Source organism: Rhea americana, unplaced genomic scaffold (genome assembly GCF_003343005.1).
Source record: "Rhea americana isolate MKP2758 unplaced genomic scaffold, rheAme1 scaffold_439, whole genome shotgun sequence".
Classification (NCBI taxonomy): domain Eukaryota; kingdom Metazoa; phylum Chordata; class Aves; order Rheiformes; family Rheidae; genus Rhea; species Rhea americana.
Genome location: NW_028186578.1, coordinates 86,432 through 104,178, shown reverse-complemented (window position 1 = coordinate 104,178; position 17,747 = coordinate 86,432). Strand labels below are relative to the sequence as shown.

The 17,747-nt window shown below is 46.1% G+C and overlaps 1 protein-coding gene across 6 annotated transcripts in view; it reads right to left on the bottom strand.

Annotated features, from left to right (window-relative positions):
* The window catches only part of PHACTR4 (phosphatase and actin regulator 4), a 68,578-nt gene that overhangs the window by 18,224 nt on the left and 32,607 nt on the right, over positions 1 to 17,747 (bottom strand). The window contains exon 1 of one of the 6 annotated variants that reach the window (XM_085315757.1): positions 5,990 to 6,250. The exons of 4 other annotated variants lie outside the window; for them this stretch is intronic. In XM_085315757.1, the coding sequence (XP_085171883.1) occupies positions 5,990 to 6,035 (46 nt within the window). In that variant the 5' untranslated portion in view covers positions 6,036 to 6,250. Of the gene's footprint in view, positions 1 to 5,989; positions 6,251 to 17,747 lie in introns of those variants that run through there. One more of the 6 variants, XM_085315756.1, reaches the window with a different exon arrangement.

Below are 17,747 nucleotides of genomic sequence, written 5' to 3'. Positions count from 1 at the left end.
AAAAAAAAAAAAAAAAAAAAGGCATTTCTGAGCCTACGCTGAATGAACCTCACCTTCCCAAAGCGTAGTAACGGCACTGAAGGTGGTTGTACCAAGCCTGACTCATACATATCCCTTGCTTGAACTGCTCTAAGGAATGTGACTTAAGTGCTGTCTGCCACCCGAGGTTTCAGAGTGCTGCACTAAGCAAAATAAGTTATTAAAAGAAAACTCAACCATCAGGTCCACGGATTAAAGAATGGAGACCTCCACAAGCTGATTTCTCCACTTCCCTGCCACAGCCACCTCAGAGCTGCTCCGGAGAAAAGAAAAAACAGGCATGAAAGGATGAACTGAAACTTCGAGATGCATGATATCCCCAAACCAGGAGCAGCTAAAAGCAGGAAGGGGCTGGGGGAAGCCCAAATGCAACTCCATGGGGTAGAATTTCTCTCCAGCTTTCGCAGTCCAGRCCCAGCTGCAAAATCAAATACCATTTCAGGGTGGAGTGTTTCATACCAGCTACCTGAGCGCCATTAACTCCAAATATCACACAGGTTAACACCAAAGCCAGGTTTCAGTATAATGTTCCACAACGGTATCTAACAACTCAGTTCTTGCTTCTCGGCCATGGTACTCCATCAGCAGAGCTATTGCAACTGTTTGTGGGTTTGTACTGTGAATCAAATCTTGTCCAACATGAAAATAACTTCCATTTTTGCTCTTTTAAAAATCAGTTCCTTCTCTAAAAGCAGCCATTCATGAGGAGACAAATTTCATGTATCACTCCCTAGCATAAAACCAGCCCAAACCATTTTCACCATCTCATTTCGCTTTGAGTAGAATAAAACTCATTGCATTTTACTAAACAGTGAGAACATCCTACTGACAACGCCAGTCCACGAGGTGATACCAATGTTGTGAAAGCAATTTCCTCCCTCTGGCCACCTTCATACAAAATGGGATTCATCCCGTCCTGCTCTGCAGCCCTGACTGCTTCCAGCAGCGTTTAATGCCACAATCTCCTCCGCAGCACTCTTCCTTTTATCATCTATAATTACCACGCAGACACAGACAATTAAAATAGTCTGTTATGATGCAATTAAATTACATTTACTGCTAATGAGCAGGTGGATCAGCAGCTACAGGTGTAGCTCTAAAGTGATCTGTATTTTAAGCAATCTTATTTCCAGTGATCGCATTCGGTAGCGCGTGCACTCCCTCGGAAGAGGGCCTCTCAATCACGGCCCATTTTCAGCTCATATTTCCCTAWAGAACGGTGCACAGGGGACATTTCCAACCCAAGCTGCCTTCGCAGCCAAAGGCATCTTGACAAGGTGGATCCTCGTTACCTCTCCTTGTTCCACTTTGCAAGGTACGGGAGGTCCTTACGCCGTTTTGCAACACAAGGCAGAAGGTCCCTCCTTACCTGAGTCACGCACCAGGAAACAGCGTTGAGAAGCCACAGCACAGTGCTCTGGGAAAGGAACAGGGGGAAAGAGAGAGGACCCAGATTTTAAGGGAACTGCGAGAAGCGTTAGGAAGCTCATATCCTAGCCTCGCTGAGGCCTTGGCACTGACACTGCTTACCTGCACGTCCAAGAGACCAAGCTGGCCTACACTGCTGGCTCCCAGCTGGAGAGCCAATTTAAGGTTTATGGAAAAGGTTAAATGAGATCACGCTGGCGTGGGTGAACCCAGCAGAGCCCTCATTAGAAGGTCAGAGCTCTCAAATAAGCAGGTCTACAAAGTGTCCACCCATGCCAAAGAATGACCTGGTTTAACCATTCTGCAAAAGCTGCGTGGAAGTTCTCATTTCAGAAAAGCGACCCAGAATAGGGAAAGCCACACAGAGCCCACCGTGCCAGCAGCAAGCCGCGCTCAGCTTAACGCGCTGCTCCGTAACAGAGCCCGAATTTGGAAAAAACTCCCGAGTAAAGGGTCTCCAGCAACTCGAGCACATTTCCTCAGGCAGAGGCCAGTGTTTCGCTTCGAGGGGACAGCTTGGGCACCGTTCCTGTCGTGCCTCTGCGGACATGTCCTCCTGCACACGGTCGGGTGTGGGAAGGGGTCATGGAAAACGGGCTGCTGCCTCCCAGCCGGAGCCYGCTGCCATTTCCGATCTTCTCGCTGAAGCACTTCACGTGCCCTGATGCTATTCCAYCAAAACAGGCAGGTGAACTGGAGCTGCTTAAACCGCAGTTCTGTGTTAACCCAAAATGTTTAGACTGAAATAGTCTAGGGAATCATCACAAAATTGGCACAGCCCGGAGACGCAAGAAGGCAGAAAGCTTCAGCGGTGCCAAGCAGCTAGGGACGCAGTTCTCCCGTCAGCACAGACCAGGTCCACAAGAGGCTGCCCGGCCAGCTGGTTGTTCAAACCCTCCCACTACAGACTGTTACCCACATTTATGCCCGAGTCCTGCAGTTAAAATGCAGAAAGGAAAAAAAAAAAAAAAAGAAGCTTTTCTCCCACTGCACCCTGTGTTAGGTGCAAACTGTTATGCAAGACCATGGGTGGTGTTTAGCTACTGCATGATGTTTTTTTCCAAAGAGCACGAACCATCTCAGCAGGAGAAGCTGGCAACTTGCAGTTGCTCTCCAAGCTCATCACACAGTCAGTAAGCTTTTCCCAGAGTTTCTGTTGAGCTTGGTACAGCCATTTCTGTGAAACGCGGCAAGGCTTTCGCTTCCACCGCTATGGAGAAAGTCAGCTCTTAGTGGGTGAAACAGCAGGACCAAGAGTGGGGTCAATTAAAAACACTGCACTTGCTCTGCACACAGGCCACCGACAACCGCAAGCAACTATCTAGCTGAACTTTAGGAAATGCCAGCATATAAATACAGTGGTCTAATGGTCACACCGTGGTTAAGGGAGGGAAAAGGCAGTACACGAGCAAATACAGTAGACCTCAGAGATCAAGCCCCTGCATAGCCTTTTGCACAGCAGGGTGAAACCAGCTCACTACCAGCTTAGTAAAAGGCATGGCAGAGATTTCAGGTACGAGCATGAATAAACAAAGCCTTTATTCCATTAAAGGCCTTCTTTAACAGTGCTTGAGATGGCTAGATCTCTCATATAGCATTCAAACCAGCGAAAATTAAAGCCAAGCTGCATCTAATGTAGGTCTCTGCATGGCTGTAAGAAATTACTTCTGGTGAGTTTAAGTCATTTTAACTCAGGCTACACACCATAAAAGCCAGTATGGCTATGGAAAAGGGGTTTGTGTTTGTTTTGAACTGGCACACCATTACATAAACAGAAAATCACTTCAAGATTCAAGTTAGAGATCCTAACAAAGCAAGACTGAAAGATGGGGGGGAGGAGGAAGGGCTGGAAATTAAGGAACTGCCTCCCAGATGCTGACAATTCATATTATATTCCTAAATGCCTGGGACGGAAGTTATTTCCGATGTTCCTGAAGAAAATGACACAATCCTTCAATGAGGATGTAGGGTCGATCAGCCCCAGGACAGGACCGCAGACTGAAGATGGTAGGAAAAAAAAAAAAAGACAGAGGACACGGTGTTTTCCCTGCCCATCCTGCAGATATTCAAAAGGCGGTGGAGCAGAGGAAGAACCGTCACGTCTCACCATGGCAAGATCTGTGCCCCAGTCCATTTTGCAGGTGTGGGATCTGTTAGAGTCTACCTTCATTAACAGATATCCTTGCAAAGGAAATGAGAAAGCAGCAGGATTTTGCTTTGTAACAGAACTTGCATAGTCTGTAAATCACGAGCTTCTGGGCCAGATCCTTACTATCCACAGCCTACAGCTCGCTCAGAATCTGACCCATACCTTATTCGTGGTATTTACTACAAGATTTCAAAAAATTACTAAAGCTTCACTTTACAAGGAGCTCACAGGGTATTTCTGTCTCAAAGTCATGGCCTCAAGGCTCATCTACTGACAGAACTGGAGCATTGAAACTATGCTAGGGTAAAAGACAATGTAAATGCTGAGCTGAGAACTAAAAAGCACTTGAAGAAATTAGACACTTCAGTGCCAAGGCAGCAACCCCCACCATTTCTGCCTAATCACTCGTTTTCCTCAAGTTACACACGCACCTGAAGTTTTGCCATCACCCAGGCCTGGAGACACACTGGGAGCGTTTGCYGAGAATGCTCGTTATACGCCTGACTAATATTACTATACCTTCAAAAGCTTGTTTTGCAGCGTAGTCCGAACCTAAGGCTCTAGTGAGACCARCTGCCTTGCAAAATCGAGCCCATGTGGGATCCCCATTGGCTTATGCCGTGGGATTGCAACAAATAACCATCGCTGCCAAAACAGTGTTAACTTCAGCTCCCTTGTCTGGTTTTGTTGTGCCAGGCTGAGTAGCTAAGAATCAAAAAAAAAAAGCAGCTAGCAGCTTTCAAGCAAGCAGCTACAACTCAAAAAGCAAACACAAAGAATCTGTTGATGGAAATGCTGTTATGGTTAAAGTATCAAAAAAGCACTTTAGGGTAAATGTTTCTAACTTCCTATAATAGCTTTAAAAACTCTGTGTGCATTTCCTGAATGGTCCAGGGAAGACGTGAATCCTGACCTGAAAGCAGTAACAGACTCCAGCCACAAAGCTGGCTCTAAGAGTCCTGCAGTCCCAGCCCTCGGCTTCCTTGTCTTTTGTACGTTTCTAATCACCATGATCTTCTTGGGACTTGTTTAGAACAGCATCCTGCCAAAGTTAATGCAAGAATCATCTCTGCAAATTCAGTCTATTCAATCGGAACGATGCTGTACCACTAGAGACAACAGGAACACCAGGTCTGCTGGCCTCCCGCTGGAGGCAAAGGACACTGTCATCACACCAAGTGATCCCATCTCCCACTCCCTCGGAAATTACAAACATCTCCGGCACTCGAGAGAAACAGCCCAGGACTGAAGGGATCYGCCTTCCAACACCCCATAAATCCAAGGAAGAGATGCTATTAATCTCCACTGACAGCACAGAGAAGACTAACTCTCTCCTAAGACTTCTTCTCCCTTCCACTCACTTGACATCGCTTATTTTTAGCTGCTCTTGAACAAAACTAGCTAGAGAGCAAACTGGGGGTGGAGAAGAAAATCACTAGTTTAAGCGAAGCCTAACAAAATACTCGGTAGGTTCAAAGTTATAAAAGTGAGAAAATGAAAGAGTGATCTGCACCTCAGGGAGCTCCCCACATGCAAGCATCAAGTGTTTCTGTAAAAAAAAGGATAATTCCACTTTACAGATGAGAGAGAGTAAGCAACTTAATCCAGGCATCTAACAGCAAGTCAGTATGAGGTGAAAGGAAATGACACCCAGCTGAAAGTCTCCTCTCCTAGTTAGCACCCCAGTCCCACAGCTGGGAACAGGATCCCAGACAGCATCCTGGAGAACTGGAAAGGACACTGAACCACAATGCTCTGGAAGTGGCCCAACTTCCAGAATTTACAACAAGGGTATTTGCTAGTCAGCCAGCTACTCGGGGTATATCAGCACTCTCCCTCTCCATCAAATGACAGCATCTGAAATTCAAACTCAGCAGTGTCTTGCAGAATAGAGATAGGAAACAAGCAAAAAGATGACTGCCAAGCCCTTCCTTCCCCCTCAAACTATTGCAGCTGCCCCAAGCAGCTGGGGGGCATCACACACAAGGAGGCAGCCTTACTACAGGGCTGACTTTAGCCCGGCGCTGAATCCTAGTGCAGGCAGGTGAATTCAGCGCAGTCTGAGCGCTTGGTAAAGCCAGCGTCCCTGGAAGGAGCACGCAAGATCAGAGGCTGACCCCAACGAACGCAACACGGAGCCTGTCCGAAGATCAGCAGAACATGTTGCACAGCGATCGCATGTGACATGACCAAGAGAAAGGCAGGAAACGGTGTTATTTCTCTCYGTCTCTCTTCCCAGCCCAGCGGGCGCCCGAGCCCAACGCAGGTTATGCAAGCTGAGCATTCCTGTCTCCGGACTCCTCCGGTCCACCTGCCGCCCTGCCCGCCGCAGCCCCGGGAGCTCCTCCATCGCCCTTGCCCTCCATTACTCACCAGAAGCAGCTGGACTGACCGGTCTCGAGAAGTGCGGCTGCCCCATTAGATTCTTTTCTAAGCAGCTCTCCGTGGGGGAGGGAAAAAAAGTCTATCCTGAGAGAGTATTTTAAGTCTAAAATGATAAATCCATGCCTCAGATCGGGAAAGTATCCAGAGCCTCGCGAACGAGGCGGCTGCCAAACCTCCGGCAGCGGCACGGGTGTCCGACGGTCCAGCGCAGGTCCTCTTCTCCCCGTACCCCAGGGCCAGGCACTTGATTCTCATAAATAAGCTCCCGTGCCAGCTCCCTCGGAGCAGGAATGCCTGTCATTCCAGCGCGAGCAGGGCTCAGGGCCGAGCTCAGGAAGGGGAGGAGACAGCCCGGCGCGCTCCAGCCCCTTCGCTGCCTAATCCAGATCACSGACACCCCTCGCGCCCAGTGGAGTGGAGCGAGCGCGCAGGGAGCAGGGTGGGAGACCTGCACGTTTTGTCCAAAAAGAAAAAAAAAAAAGCAGCTTCAAGAAACCACATGCACAAATACACGCGGCAGTTTCACTTCCCAAACAGGACTAAGGCGTAATAGCGTACCCGAGCCTGCAAAATACAAACCASAGCGGTCAGGAATGATAAAGCACAGTGTTCCTTAAGTGTTGTACGTGCTGCAGTATCCTGAGATTAAAAGAGYGTCTAAGCTGAGATACACCTAGCCAGATACATAATAAAAATAGGATTTAATAAAAAAAATCTTCACTAAAGTTACCAGGAAGAAGGTGCAGGAAGAGCGTTCTTTCAATTTAACACAGGAAAATAAAAAATTATTTTTTATTCATGTACCCTGAAGTCATCTTGACATTCAAGGTTACAAATATCCCTCTCAATATTTGGACTGCAAACAAGAAAGGTCTCCAGAATATAAATATAGACACTTTTATTCTTCCGTTTTCCACCAAAATTTGTGTTACGACTTCAGTGACCTACAGATGCCTTCAACTATACCCCAGAGCCACGGGAATAATTCAGAACATTCTGAAGTTAAGATTAACTCAGGGGAAATGGAAATAATTTTTGAGGAYGCACAGGAATTCCCTGCAGCCTCACAACAGTGACAGAGCAGCCACCTGAGCCTGCCTGACAYTTGGTTTTGTTCTCCCCACTCTGGGAAGGGCTGTAGGAACAGCCGGGTCTCAAAGGCACCACGACCTGCTGGAGCCCCGGAGGTCCCCGTCTCTGTCAGGGCAGCAGCTGTGTTACTTTAGCATCCCTGAATACGTCAGACAACCAGGCAGAGTTCAAGACTAACTTGCTGCTGCAGCAGTCTCAATAGCATGAAACTTCTAGTCTGGAAAATGAGAAAATCCAAGATTGCTACTGTTCCCAGCTGTACCAGCCCTGTGTTGCACATTAAGTCATAACACAACYCAAACGAACACCCACTTCTGCAGCAACTGAGATCACCGTTCACAACTGCACGTGGCAGTGGGAGTTAGTTTTGTGGCCAATACACACACACAGGAAAAGGGAAGGGGGAGTTCTGAAATCTAGCAAAATCCCACCTAAAGTTGCAAATACACCTGGAAGGTGCTGACACTCTCCGTTCCTCCACTAATGTACTAGACGTGCCATCAGAGAGCTTGCCAAATCTGCTTCTGCCCTTTGAAGCCCAGCTGCAAAAACACAGAAGAGCATCTCCCAAAGCATCTTCTCTACCCGCAGAAGCAACGTGCTTCTTGTTAACCCTGGCCAGAGGACCACCACTGCCACCACTGGCCAGAGGACCGCCATTGCCACCAACAGCTCCAGCACGATGCCCTGAGCAGGTGGAGGAGCAATAGGTCAGCAGAAATGTGAGGGCAGTGGAGAGGACTACACTCTCCTCCCTTGCATGCACTTCCAGAAACTGTTGCTCTTCGCATCCTCCCACCACTGCACATACGTATGCTCGCAAGAGCGGTGCAGCCTGCATTGCTGTCTGGTCAGCCACAGCAGTCAGTCTTCAAAGAACTTTTGATTTTCATTGTGGGCAATTAAAGTCCTGATTCACAAGGATGCCCTACCTCATTTAAGAGACTGTTTCAAAACAAAGAAAAAGCCATTTTAAAGCCACCTAAATACACAGCCATCTGGCAGAGACCTACAACATTTRGAGATAGAAGCTGGAAGTCTTAAGTCAGTAAATCAGTTGCCTAGCTTGGAAGGAGGTCTGGAACACATATCCCAGCATCCAGGAGTCCTGCAGAACACTGAACACTTAGACTTACCTAATTTCCACAGACATTGAACTATTGCATTTTACACTRTATTTGCTGGGAATTAAGAATGCACAAAGCCACGCTACAGAACAGATGACACATGGAAGACTGTTAAACCACAGCAGCATCACCATGTGTCTGACCTTTGTTCCTGTGTTAGTATAACATGAAACACATTAGCTTAAGTTTCATTGAAAGAGGATTAAACCAATGCATTTAATCACAGCGGCTGCAATCCAAGAGCAYGCACAGTGACTGGTGCTCAGGCTCCAGTGCTGCACAGTATCTCACCAGGCTATGAAAAAAAAAAATCACGCAATAAGGTAATTTCATATTTTTCTATATCCCTGATCAGGCTTTATCACAAAGAGGTCCAACAAGGCTATCTGGCAAAGAGACTCATATTAAAGYTTTAGGTAACTTTCCAGTGAAGTACGGGAAGTCTTAGCACTTGCTTATCAAGTGCAGCACTATAGTGCTCCAAGAGCTGCAAATTTGCCTTTCAAATTGCAACTGGGTTTGGACTTCACCCAATCCTTAGCAATATCAACCACAAGTCTCTTTCCCTTGGGAACGAAGGTTGAGGAGAAAACACCTCACCAGAACAGGGATGACTTAAAAACCCAAAACACCACCAATGTTACTCTTTTCAAGATAGACTCTTGGCCAGAAAAACCTGTCAGTCCATCTTTCACCTCAATCTCTGCAAAGAAAGGGTGCAAATTCTGCACCAGYGGACACAAAGCTGAGGATGTTCCTACCTCACCTCTGGCCTGAGGCAGCCACGCTAACCGTGCTCTCGGAGTAACCCTTTTCACTCGTAGCATTTCTATTTCACAGCTGCAGAAAAAGCCAGGACAAAGCAACCTGCCCAAGCTCCCTGCCAGAAGCACATGCAGAGTCCAGACCACCAGCGCTCTGGGTTTCGCACTCTGTCTTGCACGGGTGCTTTAGCCGTACCAACAGTATGAGGCAAAACCTCACTCCATCCAATGGCACATCCAGGATAAAGGAAAATTCACATTTCAATGAGGACAAGTAACAAATGCCCCAAATTCCCAGAATAATGCAGAAGGGCCATCTGAGGTAGCCTCCCAGCTGCCTAACCATGAGAAAAACACATTTATAGCAGTGCCCTTACTCCACAGGGACAGGTGAAGACCATTACAAGAAGAAAGGGCTCACAATGAAGAACAGCTTTCTACAGGAAATCAAAAAAATACGGTTTTAATATTTCCTTGTTTAAAATTTGCCTCTGAAAATTTCTGATCGAATCTCCTTTACATAAAGCGTTACAGGATTTCAGGAGATTCAGATGATTAAAACAAGACACTAACAAGACAGGTTACACACACCACCACCCAAGAAGAGGGGTACACAGYACATGCAGAAAGCTTTCCTCTGAAATTTCCTTTTCCCTCCATCCAAGACAACACCCCATTAAGAAACTGGCATTCCAATATTAATRGTCTGTTTATACACACTCTAAAAGAAACTCCCCTGAATTGTTTTACTTTAAATCTAATGAAACCCATAATGAGCACAAATATTAGCTCCTCTAATAAAGACACTGTTGTTCACATTTCAGTTCACACTAATATGAAACACAACGTTCATATGCAGTGACTCAGACATTTGTGTTCCATGATTCAGCCACAAGAACATTAAAAAGGACCATCCTGTCCATGCAAAGACCAAGCTGTCTATTCATAACCTGCGATACTGGGCGTTTTCCTTTGGAGTCCGTCAACACTACCGCCAACCTTAGTTACAGGAAATTTAAGGCTTTCCTTGACGGAGATGCACCCATTTGAGATGTTAATACAGGACCATAGTACCACTGTACCAGGAGGGTTGGAAGGGAGAAAATGCAGCAGCAACACTACTCTAGAAAARTTCCATCAGTTTGTTCACCAACGATGCTCAGCAACTTCAGCAGAACAGGGAGAACACGCAGACATGAGCTTTGGATACCTCCAAAGGCCGCTATTTCTGGGCTGCTCAAAAACAGGGCATGTGGAAGAGTTATTAACAGCAGACCCAACGGAAAGCAAACGTTTCAGAAGCTAGGTAGTCAGCCTGAAAGGTCACAAGCCGACACGACGTGACGTTCTTCCTTTTTCTTCCTGTGGTATTAAAAGTCAGCCCAGTACCCGGTGTGGAAATGAAAAAGGAGTTATTTATAAGCCAGCTGGCATCACATTGTTTAGATTCCGTATACTGCAAAGAAAGTGCGAGTTTGGATGAGACAGAAGTGAGGTAACTGTTCCTACAGCACATGATTTCCTTAACACTTCCTGCAAAATTTCCAAATGGGAAACTCCTATTTCCTGCAGCATTCCAGTCCCCTTTACCCACCAGTTAGTCAGCACGGCCATAGCTGCTGCTCCATCCCAGAAAGCAGAAACTGATCTAAAAGACTGTCTCCACGCTAGTGGGATCACCACCATCACACGGTCCCCTTAGGAAAAGCCAGCAACCCGCAGCCTGGGTGCCCGCAACATGACCCAGATGTTGAGCAGGATCGAGCACAGCTGGAGGAAGAGCACTACACCAAGCTCCGACTCGAGAGGAGCCTCTGCCAGGCCTGGCAGCAGAACCCTGCCAGTGAACCGACCAACAGCACCCTTGGCCTCACGTTTAGGAAGGAAACACAAAGCTGAGCACGTGCTCCTGGAAAGTCTCTTGATAATAATGGGTGTCACAAGGCCTGGGCTAAAGAAAATGYACTACAGTGGGTCTTGGGGCCAAGAGGATCTCTAAGGACAAAAAAAAAACAAACAAAAAACTCATACCCTGTTTTTTTTTCTAATATGGGAAGAATAACTTTCAATAAGAGCAAATTTCAGTACCTATCATCTTCAATGCTTCCTCACCATTCACTATAATTACTTACAACATACATTAAATATTTTCCTGTTTACGGGCCAGGGAATGCTAAGGAATGCAATATGAACAAAAGATTCAGTCACCTCTTGGCTAACCTGATCGCTGCAATGATTCATGGCTATGCCATCTCTAGGCAAGGGAACCTCCAAAGCTGACGAACAACTTTTTGAGCACTTTGAAGTGGCTTTAGAAGAAACGCTGGTCAGAAGCCAAAGGAAGCATAGATATAGGATACATTCCAGAAAAGCATCAGGCATCAGCGAAGCAACGGCATATTCCCAACAGTTGAGCACTCAGAGGCAGGATACCCATCTGTCATTTCTAGCTATATTATCAGGAGGTAAAAACACAGAGAGGAAAAATATATTAATTATGCCATTGTTTAAGGAGAATCAGACACTGCATTTAACTCTTTAYCCATTTAAAATCACCATCTCTGACAGCGAAAATTCAGACGTTGAGAGAAGAACCTATAAGCTAACATCATCTAAAGCCTCCTACTGCAAAATACTGGAGATGGAGAACAAAAACACCACAGTACTACAGCACAGATGGAAAATATAGCACTTCTCAAAGCCATAGCAGGCCTGTGCTTTTAGGGCTGGCGCGACGCAAGTGCACAGTGCTCTTCCTAAGCGAGCAGCTGCAGCACAGACGTGCCAGACAGTCACATCCTCAGTCTGAGTGAACTCCTTTACGGGACAAGCGTAACACACGCAGTGTGCCCTATTCCCAAAGACTTTACAGCCTCACACCAACATTACTCAAAACCACCACCTCCTTTGGCAAAGAGGCAAGTCCATCCATGCCACCTATAAAAATCAATGGAATAGCTCAAAGCACTACACTGGAGGTTGTAAATTAACAGTAAGAATGRTCCCAATAGCAAATATTAAGCCTCAAAATTAAATTTGTATTAAGCCTCAGAGGTAGCACTATATGTTTAACTCCAGAAGCTAGTCTGCAATATATAGGCCAAGGTTAAGAAACTAATATCCATTCTCTGTTTCATTACGAGACTCATCCCAAATTTCTCTTCCTACCTCTAAGCCTTCAAAAAGGCAAACGACAGCATCAGCTAAAAATCTGCCCGTCCACAGGTAACCGGTAAGAGGCACAGGGAGATCTTTCAGCAAGAAGATCCTCATTTCCTCTTAAGGTTTCACACAAAAATCTCAGCAAGCGCACTCACTTTTTGTATCAGAAGACAAAACTGCAGTGAGACACTTCAGCATTTCCTCTGCTGCTGGAAAGGGCCCTCGGGGCAGGCACACCGCACCAACAGGCTGGGTCTCCTCAATCGGAGCTTACGTTTCTTCCAAATTCCTGCACACAGCCGGCCGGTGCCAGGGAAGCCTACCATCCTACACACACTCAGCTCTGCCCAGGGAGACTTACAAAAGCGCTTCAGTTCAGCTTTTGGGGAACACCCAACTTCCCCACCGCACCTGCTCTGTTTTAATTATTGACTAGGCTAGAAACTCCTTATTAAAATGCAAGGCAAGTTTGGCATACAAGCTCGGCTTCTGATCATCTCAAGCAGCTACATTTGGAAGCTAAACTCAAATCCTCCGCCACGGTTTAGAAATCAAAAGGAACGGTGGATAGGCTTGGCTGAAGTCACTTAAATTCAGCAAGAAAAATATTTTGCACTTATGCAACCCCAAATTCACGTAAGTTTTGAAATTTGCAACCACTACTTTAGATTCATACACAAACATCAGGTATAAAAGCTTCCTGCTTTCAATGTAGTATGTTTTTACAAGTCGTTTCTTCCAGCATGAATCTCTCAGATAATTACAGGTTTGACCTCCGTCTATTGCACAAATATGCCTTTTGAAACAATGTGAATAAATATTTGCTCAATACTAAAAACAGCTCCAAGAGGAACCCTTCCAGTTTATCAACTTTGATTCATGTTGATACAAGCTTTATTCTCTACTTAAGGAATGAGAAAACACTTGGGGAAGTTCATCTTGCCAAATGCATTTCATAAAACTACCATGGACCACCCTGAACAGTGGGGCATCCAGACCATGGGTCACACCCAGACAGAGCAATCAGCAAGACACAGGCAGCAAACCTCAGCCTCAAATCCCCAAATATTTACGGTTGCTCAACAGGCAAGGTGTCTCTGAGCAGCAGCAAGGCTTAAGATTGAAAGGCAGAGGAAAAGATTGCTGCTAACATGATTAAAGCCATGCTTGGTTTTGCGCCTTGAACTATCTGGCTCACTTGGGAACAAATTGTAGAGAGGCCCAAAGCAAAGTGTGAGCTCTCCTTCTGACCCTCTTCGGCTCCTTCTGAAATCCTAATCCCTGCCCAAACGCATCTTCCTCTCCTACCAGCACAAACAGCTCTTGCAAAAACAAGACAGGAACTGATACCAGCATTAAGCACGATCACAGAATGACCCCCAAAGCATACGTGATCATTGCAAACAGGTAGCTTAGGTCATTAGACAGACACAGATCTGGTCCTCAAACCAAACCCTGTTTACGCATCATGTTTGACTCACCCAAGCAGTGGAGACAATGCCATGGCAATTGTTTACAGTGTCAAGGCCATTTTATATAATTAAAGGAAATGTCAAGAGATGAGATAACACCAACTGAGATCAGGAGGAACAGCCAGTCTCACCCTTGTAAGAAGCTGTTTTTCCCAAAGTTTGTTCTACCTACTGCAGACCCCCAGAAATCTTCTCATTCCACACACCTTCAAGGGATAAGTCCCTTGTCCAGTGAGCAGCCCAGTCACTGCGCTTGGAAAGCACCAGCCATGACTGTGTTTAGGTACAAGTGGCATCGCAAAGCGGCAAAAGCCCCTGCTGAGGCTATGAAATCATGTTCCTGCCTACTCACACTTGGCGTGATCACACGCGGGGCTGCAGATGGTCTCTCAGCACTGTTGCAGGTACTGCTGCCTAAAGGAAATACGCTCAAATTCAAGCAGGGCTATTTCTGCCAGTGATAGGTTTTGACTGTAGCCTAGCATACAACCACTACAGCCTTCCAGGACTGGCTTTAAAATAGCCAGCTCAAATGCCATCAGCAGCCTGTTTGTAACAGCTGTAAGCTCTGCAAGGGCTAACTACTCAAATATTTACCTACCTGCTCAAATTTGGCTGCCTAAGAACTACAGTGCACTATTATTTTGAGTACGTAAGCTAACAAGCTTATGGCCAAGCCAGGAAGGTTCAGCTGTAACCTTACCCTCAACTGCAATACAGATGACCCCTAAGTCAGTGGGCTAGACAGAGTAGCATGATTCACCTCACTCCTGTTCACGGGAGCCTTTGCAAACTTCACATCTATGTTATTGCACACCTCAAGATACGYCCTCAGATCAAAGAATCACGTGGCAAGAGATTAGCGAGCTATGAAGCWCCATGCTACATCCCATGGCTCCATAATGTTGTGATGCACAGTTCCCAGTGCTCAAATAGGTCTCAACACAGCTGATTAATAGATCTTTTAGGGGAAAATCAATATTGTAGCCTCCCCATCATAGCATCCAGCAAGGAGTTCCCACCTCAGGACCCACAGCATATAGACTTGGCAGCACCAGATCTCTAGCTCAGGTTTTCAGCTTACAGGCTGTGAATCCTCTGGTACAAGAGTTACCTTTAAGGATTCAAAATGAGAAGCCAATAGGAAAAGCAGGAACATATTTAAATTAACTCAAACTTTACAGGGGCCTGTGGTTCCTACAGGAGCCTATGCTACATCAGAAAGTGTACAATGATGCACAAACAAAACGTTGAAAGCCACAACTACAGTGAGCTTACTCTTCAAGTAATTGTTTTAGCAGGGACATGTTTGAGCAGATTTTTGAATCGGCGCAAAAAATTTATTTAGTTACGGTGTGCAAATGTAAACAGGCCATTTCCCCCCACCCCGCTGCGAACTTTGTCTGAAATACGAAGAATGTTCTCACGCTGGACTCCCATTTAAACAAGTCTGCAGAAGGAGCTACCTCCTTTGCTGTAAGGAGGCCATCTGAGGCTTCCTCCAAGGAGACTGAAATTACAGGGGACAACGAAGCCACCTAACCCCTTTACCTTATCAACAGCAGGGCCAGCTGCCTCCTGGGCACTTCACCCGAAATCCTAGCTGGTCCGCTGGCTACATCAACACACATCCTCCTGCAGCCTTACTTGAAGGAGTCTGGAAACATGAGTCATTAGCAGCCCTGCAGCCTAATCCTGTTCTAAGGAAGCYCCTGGGAGTTCCAAAATAATTCTCAAAACTAATCTTCACCCACATAAGGGAGTAAAAAAAAATAAAACCTCTCAAAAATCCACAGYTCTTACTGAACTTCAGATCAGGTTCGACATAAAAAAAAAAAAGCTCGGAAACTAGAAGCCGACTGACCCCTTAAAGGAGCTTTCCCATATTTATGGAAATTTCTAGTTTGGCACACAAGCATGGGCTCATTTACTGAGTATTAGAGTTAAAAAAAAAAAAAAAAAAGCAATTTCTACTGAGATGCTAAAAGAAAAAGGTCTATTTCATTATTAACTCAGCCTCTGGCTACAGAATAAATGAAAAAAATGTTTTTTCCTGACTTTCAAACTCAAATTCTAATTCTCAAAGTGCACACCTTCTCTTGTGAGATATGTGATAAGTCTGATTTTTGCCCGTAACTGAACACAGAGCCACAAGTCATTAGGTTTTGCATTTCTGCAGCCGAGGACATAAGCTGACCTGGCAGCTAGAGCTCCATCATTCCCATTTACGACAACAAATCCTGCCTAAGAATCAGGACACTAAACTTCACAGGAYGGCAGGACCAACAGGAAAACAATTAAGTCTACAACAAACGTCAGCAAGTGACTGAATATGCACTAGGGCTTCTTTTCTTCTCTCCCCTCCCTACTTTTAGTTCTTCCCCTTTCCTGCATGGTTACCTTATAATTTATCAGACAGATGGCTTAGAAATAACTCAGGACAATCTTTATTTATTTTTTTTTCCCTCTCTCTCTCCAAACGCCCGTTACTTTTGTTTAGAACAATTGCTACCAGTTATCAGGGATGCAAAATAAATTTTCAAAAAAGAACTGTTTATGCTCCTGACAGGCATATCCATCAGGCCCAGTAAATACCGTGGCCTGGGAACAGTCTCCAGCACAGGAACTTGAACTGCTGATTCCCGATGCCAGGAAGGCATGACGAAAGGAAGTCGCATTTTATACTTGCCCTGGTTCTTGGGTTCTTTTTCTGAACTCTTGTTTAGGAGTGGGCTCAAGGCATTTTTGCTGGGGAGGAGCGTATGGCTTCGCGCAGAAACAGGGTGCTTATTACTAAACTAATTTTTCATAAAGCTCTAGTGTCACTGGAGAACGGTGCCCCAGACGCTACCCACCGAAACCAGCTCTGGGAATACGGATCAGTACTTTCTCCTGAACAGGCAAATAAGGAAAAAATCTGAACAGATACAGAATGCTGAGGGTGCCAGACTCGCTAGAATAATCCCATTACAGAGTTATCCAGAACAAGCAGTTTGCTCAATATTTGAGGGAGATAACAGGATTAACTTCATGTTCAACATCATTTGAGCCTAATAATTGCAGAATCACTCCTAAGGCCCTAATGTCATTGATTCAACAGGGGATTCCCATCAACCCCCCCAAAAGCCCTAGCTCTGAAAGCCTGTTCATTAGTGTCAGCATCTTAAGTTAATTACTTTGAGAGATTTTTCCTTCCCTCCCTAAAGCAAAATGTTACTTAACCCCTGCAACACACTGGATGCTTGAGCAGAACAAACTTCTGTATTCTCCACAGGAAGGAAACATGCTTACTTTCCTAATTAGCAATAATGTCTCGAAGATTTAATGCTAAGATCAAAATGTTAGGGTGGTGGCCTTTTCAAAGTTGCAGTTGAACTCCAGTGGAAATCATTTCCAAGGTTGGCTCTAGCCCTCTTCCCTCACTTTCGAGGGCCAGTCCCGGATGCCTGGTYATTTCTCTAACCCTCTGGACCATCCTCTCCCTCTTCCTCCTGTCGGGAAGGTAATCGACCCTCTGTGAACACAGCCACGAGCGAACCCGTCCAGCACGGATCACTACCTTGCCTTCAGGACCCCTGTGCTTTGCCAAATGATGACTCACTCTTAGACCAGGCTTCCAAACGAGTCCCTTACTGCAGCCGTGCTGGGGAAGTAAAGGGAAAACTTGCAAAGCAAACAGCACGTAGCGCTGTTTCCTAGCCTGCGGGATCGAGTGGGGAAGAACCACAAGAACTAGGCCGTGTTTTTCTAAGGGATTCTTACTTGGGACACCAAAAGTTATTAAATTCCACCTTTTYGAGTGCAGGGGAGGCTTTTGTTCTGATGTGCTACACCAATTAAGCCGCTCTTGTTATTTCATCCCTATCCCGAAGCAATTACAGCATACCACCAAGCCACCCCCACCTCCAGGCTTCCTGCTGGCTCACTGCCACCAAGATCCAACCTCCCCAGCCCCTGTTTGGCTGCACCTTCACCCCAACGGCATTCACAGTCCTCGTCCCAGCCCTCCGGGGGCAGCTGGGGGTGCGAGAGCCGCACTCCCACCAAACTCGCCTTCCCGCTGGCCTCGCGCTACGAAAAYCACCGCGTTTACAGGAAACTGCTCTGGCAGAGGTGCGGAAAACGCGGT